The following is an 8,380-nucleotide window of genomic DNA, read 5'->3' as shown; positions in this document are numbered from 1 at the left end:
CATTGCCGGCACTAAGTCGGACCTGTTCCCGGTGCATGTTGGACTCTGGCAGGGCTGCCGTTTGTCACCGGTCCTGTTCATAACTTTTATGGACAGGATTTCTAGACGCAGCCAAGGGCTGGAAGGGGTCTGGTTTGGTGACCAGTGGATTTCGTCTCTTCTTTTTGCGGATGACGTGGTCCTGCTGGCCCCCTCTAGCCAAGACCTACAGCATGCGCAGTGGCGGTTCGCAGCCGAGTGTGAAGCGGCTGGGATGAGGATCAGCTCCTCCAAGTCCGAGGCCATGGTACTCGACCGGAAAAGGGTGGCTTGTCCTCTTCAGGTTGGAGGGGAGTTCCTGCCTCAAGTGGAGGAGTTTAAGTATCTCAGGGTCTTGTTCACGAGTGAGGGGAGAATGGAGCGGGAGATCGACAGACGGATTGGTGCGGCTGCCACAGTAATGGGGGCGCTGTGCCGTCCGTTGTGGTGAAGAGAGAGCTGAGCCGAAAAGCAAAGCTCTCAATTTACCGGTCGGTCTACGTTCCTACCCTCACCTATGGCCATGAACTTTGGGTCATGACCGAAAGAACGAGATCCCGGATACAAGCGGCTGAAATGAGCTTCTTCCGTAGGGTGGCCTGGCACTCCCTTAGAGATAGGGTGAGGAGCTCGGCCATCCGGGAGGGGCTCGGAGTAGAGCCGCTGCTCCTCCACATCGAGAGGAGCCAGTTGAGGTGGCTCGGGCATCTATACCGGATGCTTGCTGGGCGCCTTCCTCGGGAGGTGTTCCAGGCACGTCCCACCGGGAGGAGGCCCAGGGGACGGCCTAGGACACGCTGGAGGCACTATGTCTCTCGGCAGGCCTGGGACCGCCTTGGGCTCCCTCTGGAGGAACTGGAGGAGGTGTCTGGAGAGAGGGACGTCTGGGCGTCTCTGCTGAGTCTGCTGCCCCCGCAACCCGGTCCCGGATAAGCGGAAGACGACGAGTACGAGTACGAGGTTTCAACTGGACCTCAAACCAGTTGTAGATCAGGCTGATATTTTTGTATAATCCTGAAGAATATTAATTCCTCAACAACAGGTTTTCCAGCCGCTGGAAGAACCCCAAGCTGCTTCCAGTTTAGGAAAAATTAAGCTCCTAACCAGACCACAACCCCTGTGCTAACTGGAGCTAATTTGTTCTCAGTATGTCCTTTTAAACCACACCTGCAGACCAGAACAGGGTGTCCTATCAAAGTAAAAATACATCATTCTTTTCTGCTGCACCCCTGTTGTGTAAATGTGTGAAGCACACACTGATTTCGGTGTGTTTTTAGCTGCTTATAGTGCCAATTTATAAGGTAAATATGAAAAGGTAAAACTAATAACATTATTCTGACAGCCACAAAAAACTGAAGCCATGTGGTTCCTTTTAGTTCTGCAGGGGCGGACCTCCTGCAGAAAGACTTGAAAACAGGAATAGCTCTCTATGAGTCTCTCTTTGAATGTTTCTCATCATTAGGGAATGTTTTTCTGTTTGCTGTGCTAATTTACATAAAACACTGGAATCTTAAAGAGCTGAATATGCAAGAAACACTGCAAGATATTTTGGAATATTTTTGTCCACATGTGGGTAATGAGATGAGCTTCAGAAACAACAGCTTGTGAAAGTTCTTAGTAGTTTTGGGGTTGGTTTCATTTTCATTTTTCATGAGAGGACATGCTGGTACTGTAAATTATTAGTTTAATGACATTTCCCATTAAAACAGGATGTTTGGACTTCAAAAGAGGTTCAATTTGAGCTTGAAGAAGATTGAAATAGGCATCATGCTCATAATGAGAAATTATTAAAGACAGTTATTGTTGTTTGTCTCCTGATTGTAATGACAGTAATTCACCAGCAGGGAGAGCAATATGACTACAACGTCTTGAGGTAATTTATTTGTTTCCAACAGAAGAAGTTGGTGTCAATGATTTCTTTGCTGTAATTTGATCAGAACATTGTTAAGAAGGTAAGGTTTGAGAGTTTGAACACTGCAGACCAAACACTGATGCATACACCAGATTTATATAAGAGCTAATGGATCAGACTCACAGTTCTGGTCCAAACTAGACACAATCTCTGTGGTCCAACCGGTCTCTAAGGCAGCTCAGAGAGGATTTACCTGATAAATCAGACTTTAAACATAGACCAAGCTCTGTTTTTCATTTGGTTAATTGTAGCTCCTGTTTTCATTTGACATGAGAAAAACTCATTTGTTGTTTGGGGAGAGGATGCCGGCATTACATGTTCGCAGCTTCTCTGAGTTTTTCTCCTGGATAGTTATCAGTTTTGCATAGTTTAAGAACCTGGTAGTTGCCCACCTGTTTGTCAAGCTTGATCCTGTTGGCCAGCTCGCCGCAGTTGACACGCAACCTCGTCAAATAGGATTTTATCATCGCTACTACTATGGACGTAGTACTCTCTCCGGGGTCAGCCTGGATCTCCAAGTTTGGGCACCATTACGTTGATCTACTCCACCATCCAGCAGATACATCTTAACAACTTGATGACCATGTCATGCATTCCAGTGAACAATTTAATTCAATTCAATTAATTTCAATTCAAAAATACTTCATTAATCTCAAAGGGAAATTAAATGTTGTTTTATCTCATATTATGCAGGTTTCATCAAAGAGCTGTTGTAGATGCTGTTGGTTGTGGGCATGAAGGATCTCCTGTAGCGGTTTGTCTTACAGCAGATCTGAAGGAGGCTGTGATTGAAGACACTCTGTTTTTGTACAACAGTCTTATGAAGAGGATGCCTCTTTGCTCAATGATCTCCAGAGGTTCCAGAGGAGTCCCCAGAACAGTGCCAGCCTTACTACACCAACCTGCTGCCACCTTGAGTGGTGCAATTCCAGAATAAAGAGCTTGAACTTCTTTGTCGACCCTGATTTGTCCACAAAGCTCCTGTTGAAAGTTGGTTTACTCACAGTCACTTCAAAACATCCCGGCTCTCTAATGAGCCACACAAACTGTGACTGCGCAGTTTCGAGGCAACATCTTACAGCGAACGGGCTGGAAAACGTAGTAGGTTTCACCATATTATTGATAAGTGTTTGGATCTGATGTGCATCACATGGCACCACCCAGATACCTTTTGTGTTTTCATGTTTGTTGTTCTTCTGACATCTATCCTATTGTAAAGTCAACTGTGAATAATATTCTTTATTTTTGAGAGGAAAGTGTACCAGAATCAAATTTCTTCTTTGTCTGTACAAACTTGGCAATAAAGCAGATTCTGATTCTTAGCCTCTGAATTTTAAAGGCTTTTGGCATCGTTAACTTAACGCAAAAATGGACCGACATATCACCTTGGACACACTTTGGACCTTTTTATTTCTCATGGGCTATCCATCTCTCTCTGTGAAATATCTGAGACTGCCATCTCAGATCATTTACCAGTTATTTTTGACTTTGAAGCTGGCAACCAGTTGTCACCATTACATCCAGTCACCTGCTATAGCTGGACAGTTCACTACTCACTTTAAAGGCTTGCAGCTTTTGGCTTCAACTGGACTGCACACCCCATTCTATCCTCATAATTTTCTTTCCTCTTTTTATGAGACTTGCAATAAGATCCTGGATTCCGTTACTCCTATTATGTTAAAAACTTTCCAAATCCAGAGCTGAGCCCTGGATAAACGGTGTCACCTGTGCACTCAGGAGACAAAGCAGAAAAGCTGAACAACAGCGAAAGAAAGACAAACTGTATGCATCTCTGGTAATACTGAAGGGGCAGTCATGCTCAATACCAGGAACCTCTTAAGGAGGCAAAATCTCAGTTTTTATCTGATATAATTTCCAACAGCTGTCATTGTCCCAGGGTTACCTCGATTAACTCTGCTAGTAATCCTCCAACCTCTGTTCTATTCAATGCATTAGTCCAATGCACTGCAAAATTCTTTAGAGGCTCCAATATGTCTAGAACTCTGCAGCTAGAATCCTGATGAGAGTGCAAAATATGAACACATTACAACCATTCTTCACTCACTTCACTGGCTTCCCATCTCCACCAGGATAAAATGCAAAATACAACATTTAATTGATTGTGATGTCACTTTGACTGAGGCAGACAGATTTTTCAGTTTTCCTGAGGAAACAGATGAAGCTGGACTTTCCTAACACAGTTCTTGACAACATTAATTCTGCTTATTCCTGGTCAGGCATTAATGATAACCTTAAATGTGAAAAAAGATTTTCTGTTTCTGCATCAAATGAATCAAACAGACACCTCTCCTCAGGCAGGCACTTTATTCCAACACAAAAACTAAACCCTTTTTTTTAACCATTTCTTTGGAATCAGTTTGAGGACAATCAGGACAGAATAACTTCACTTATCTGCATTCTGCTTTTCACCAGCAAATATCTTGAAATTTTGGATTTCATAAAGAAAAGTAGGCCTGACAAAATCAAACTTAAAAAAAAAATTGATAAAATACTCCCTCTTTCTCTCTGGTGGATCGGAGAACATAAATAAACTGCAGATAAAATGGGGTTCAGCGATAGGATTGGGGTACGGGTGTCCATGACTCACATTCAGCCAGCTTTTCCTCCATCTCAACAAAGAAAACTTTAACTGAACCTGCACAGGTGAGGAGGTGGAGAAGTAGGAGGACAGGTGATGAAGAGGAGAACAGGTGAGGAGGAGGGCAGGTGATGAAGAGGAGAACAGGTGAGGAGGAGGGCAGGTGATGAAGAGGAGCTGAGGCAGCCTAACTTTTCTCTTCTCTCTCTCCACTTCAGTCTCCACTTAAGCTTCAACTGTTTCGGATTAAACTGTTGACATAGATGAAGCGGATCAGCTTTCTGGACGACCAGTTCTTAGGAGACGCGGCTCCGCAGCACCTTTTTTCCGCTATTTGTCCTCTCATCTCCCTGAACGTCGAGGCTCCTGGCTTCTTTTCTCTCGCTTCCAGGTGGGATTTCAACGCATTTTCTTATTTTCCTAAATAGGGTTTGAAGTGGGAGATGCTGGATTCCCGCAGCTTGGTTCATGTTTTTTTTCTTTTCGTTTTCACACTTTAATGAAATCCAACCAGCGGAGGTTTGGTTCTTTTTTCTGTGCGTAAAATATTCCACAGCTCACATAAACCCGCAACAGTCCTTTTCTTAGATTATTCATCTCAGACTGATTGTAAACTTTGTTTCTGTCAGTTTTAGTCCGGATTATACTTTACATCTTCAGTTTTTCTGGATGTTTTAACACCGAGAGGAATTCTGTTCGTCCACACCGCGTCCAGATTCTCTCTTTCTGGATCTTGGGGTTTGTTTTGATTGAATCTAATCAGCAGAAAAGTGTGACACACAGGAATAGTTATTATTATTTAATCTGTTTTCCAAAGGCTTTCTTTCCAGTGTTAATCACTTTTTCATCACCTGATTTAATATTTTCTTTAAAAAAGAATTAGGCTTCTGACTTTCCAGAATAATTCAATAATTTTAATCCCTTTGCCTCTGACAAAATCACAGTGCCCACAAAAACAATTTAAGCATTTTTTTTTAAATTTCAGATCTGGTAACCATGTTCTGTTTTTTTCTTTCCTCTTTTAAGCAACCCTAAAACATTCTCGGATTTTTCAGAAGCTCAGATATATACTGAAAATCTAAGGGAAACTCTGGGATCTGCCTGAATGAACCCAGGAAGACCAGCTGCAGATTCGCAGATTTGGTGGAATATCTGCAACATAAATGGATTTAGACCTGGAGCGAACACAGGTACCCTTCTGCTGAAGAAACCACTCACACAAAATCACAAAATGTTGTTCTGAAAGACCTTAAAAAGATTTAGCAGTTGATTTTCTACAGAAATGTTGATGTTTTTAGAAATCTTTAAGAATCTGGAGTTCCAAGAAGATTATGGCAAAAGAAACATTTGGAAAGCCCCTAAAGTCATTTATACTCCAGATGTTCCTGAGAAAATTTGGGAAAGACATTTCCTGTTGGATTACAAAAAGAAGTTTCAGGAGGATGATTAAATCCATTAACTTTGCAAGTCACTAAGACTGAGTGAGAGCATAACAAGACTGTAAGCAGCCTAAAACTTTAAATTGCTGCGAGGAACCCAAAGATATTCTGAAGGACCCTAAAGATCCCAGAGAGGTCAGGGTGCAGCAGAGGTCTTTGAGCTCCTGGCCTGCAGTCCTTCTGGGACCACCTGAAGAATCTATGGGAACCCTGCGGGACCTTCAGTACGCTCTGCAGGAGAAGATTGAGGAGCTGCGGCAGCGCGACGCCCTGATCGACGAGCTGGAGCTGGAGCTCGACCAGAAGGACGAGCTGATCCAGAAGTTGCAGAATGAGCTGGACAAGTACCGCTCTGTGATACGACCTGCCACAGCCCAGCAGGTCCAGGCCCAGCAGCAGAACCTGGTTCTGCAGCCAGACCAGCACCGTAGCAAGAGGCAGGCAATCTCTGCAGAACCCACAGCTTTTGACATAAGCGAGCTGTGCCACGTCACGTTGCCATTCTACCCCAAGAGCCCACAGTAAGTCCTTCGCTTTCTCCTGCAAAGGTTCTAACATATCACGAAAACTTTCCGCTTCCAGCCGGTTCTGTCTAGTCTGCAGAGTCTAACCTTCTGCAGAGCATCCTGCTTTCAGCAGGAGGTTAGAACCAGCTGACTGGACAAAAACTCCTGCAAATCCAATATCTCCTTAAAAACCTCCAGAAGATATTGCGGAACTTGTTTTGTTCAGCTAGGTTTAAGATTCTGTGGAACATGCAGAACATTCTGCATACTCCAGGAGGTTAAAATTGACTGGGAGAACATAAAGTCCTGCAGCATAATGGAGGTTCAGCTTCTGGGGGTTCTGCTGGAGGTTCTGCCCTCTAAGTAAGTTTAAAAGCTGTTTTATCAGAATTAAGGGTGTTTTGTCCACTTGTTTCCTCTGCACTTGAGAGAAGAAAATGTTAAAATGTTCAGTGGATGTCTGTCTGGTTTAAAGGAGTGACTGCAAGGGTCTGAGTTAACAAGTGAAATCTTTGTAATCAGAATGAGGCCTGCAGCTGCAGCTGCTCATTAGCAACAGGAATGAGTTCTAATGGATCTGCTCTGTTCTGCATTAATGAAGTTTTCTGCTCTGTTTTGGGCTGAATGCTAAGCTCTGATCTGCATCAGATAATGCAATGACTTGAACGTAGTGAACACAGTTATTAGCACTCTTTAGGATTAATAAAATCAGCGAGTCAGTCAGTCAGTTAGTTTAAAACTGTGTTTGTTGTCGCTTTAATGTACCACACAATGCTGACAGAGGTCAGAATGAAGGTTCCTCAGGCACAGGCTCTGATTAAGGGAAATCGTGAGATGTCTTTAAAACACCTGCTCCCTCTGCAGCTCAGTGCTTTAAACAAAGTCCGATTATAATCTGCTCATGAATTATCTCCTTTCACAGTTGTGGACAGATGCATCTCATATTCAGCATATGTTGTATTCCTCAGGGCTTCAGATCACCCGACATCCTACATGTGGTTCTTCATGCTCTGAATTTCTACCACATGCAGCCTGCATCTTTGCAATCAAATAATTATTTTAATATTTCTTCTAAAAATATCAGCTACGTAGGCATTCATGCTGGCTTTGGATTGCATTTAAAAATAATCAGAGAATATACTGATGATGTTCTCTGTCTGCCAGAGGAAATCTGAGACAGTTCGATATAAAAACAGTAAAAACTGAAGCAAAACACTGAAAGATGCAGGGATGAGGATTCTGTTTTCCAGTTGTCTTTGAGGTCTAATCTGATTGGCTGATTCAGATTTCTGTTTCCCAGGACTATGACACATGAAAGAGAAAAATGTGCTGCAGTTTATGTCATAGAGGAACTCTTATAAAACAAACAGAAAATGAAGGAATTAGACAAGCATTCCCTTTTATGCAACAAAACATCTTCCCCTAGTGTTTATCTGAAGCTTAAAAAGTGCATCCAATATGGTTCTGGTTGATGCATTTATAGACCAAAACATTATTACAGTCATCAGTCATTTTCTACCGCTTATTCCATAGTGGGTCACGGAGGAGCTGGTGCCTATCTCCAGCAGTCTATGGGCGAGAGGCAGGGTACACCCTGGACAGGTCGCCAGTCCATCGCAGGGCAACACACAAACAACCATGCACACACTCATTCATACACCTAAGGGCAATTTAGAGTTACCAATTAACCTAACAGGCATGTCTTTGGATTGTGGGAGGAAGCCAGAGTACCCGGTGAGAACCCACGCATGCACGGGGAGAACATGCAAACTCCATGCAGAAAGACCCCAGCCGGGAATCGAACCCAGGACCTTCTTGCTGCAAGGCAACAGTGCTACCAACTGCGCCACCGTGCGCATTCTTTACAATTAATCAAATGAATAGAAAAAATAATTTAATTACTTTC

At 43.3% G+C, this 8,380-nt stretch overlaps 1 protein-coding gene across 2 annotated transcripts in view; it reads left to right on the top strand.

Moving 5' to 3' along the window:
- Window positions 1-4,381: 4,381 nt before the first annotated feature.
- LOC124875514 (cGMP-dependent protein kinase 1-like) overlaps window positions 4,382-8,380 on the top strand; it is a 92,424-nt gene continuing 88,425 nt past the window's right edge. Inside the window, exons 1-2 of one of the 2 annotated variants that reach the window (XM_047377727.1) lie at window positions 4,382-4,920; window positions 5,556-6,489. In XM_047377727.1, coding sequence (XP_047233683.1) covers window positions 6,170-6,489 — 320 coding nt within the window. In that variant the 5' untranslated portion in view covers window positions 4,382-4,920; window positions 5,556-6,169. The remainder of the gene's footprint in view (window positions 4,921-5,555; window positions 6,490-8,380) is intronic. The other variant, XM_047377729.1, reaches the window with a different exon arrangement.

This window comes from Girardinichthys multiradiatus, chromosome 10, assembly GCF_021462225.1.
Source record: "Girardinichthys multiradiatus isolate DD_20200921_A chromosome 10, DD_fGirMul_XY1, whole genome shotgun sequence".
NCBI classification, from domain to species: Eukaryota; Metazoa; Chordata; class Actinopteri; order Cyprinodontiformes; family Goodeidae; genus Girardinichthys; species Girardinichthys multiradiatus.
Note: the sequence above shows the minus strand (reverse complement) of the source record. Positions and strands in the feature narration are given on the sequence as shown.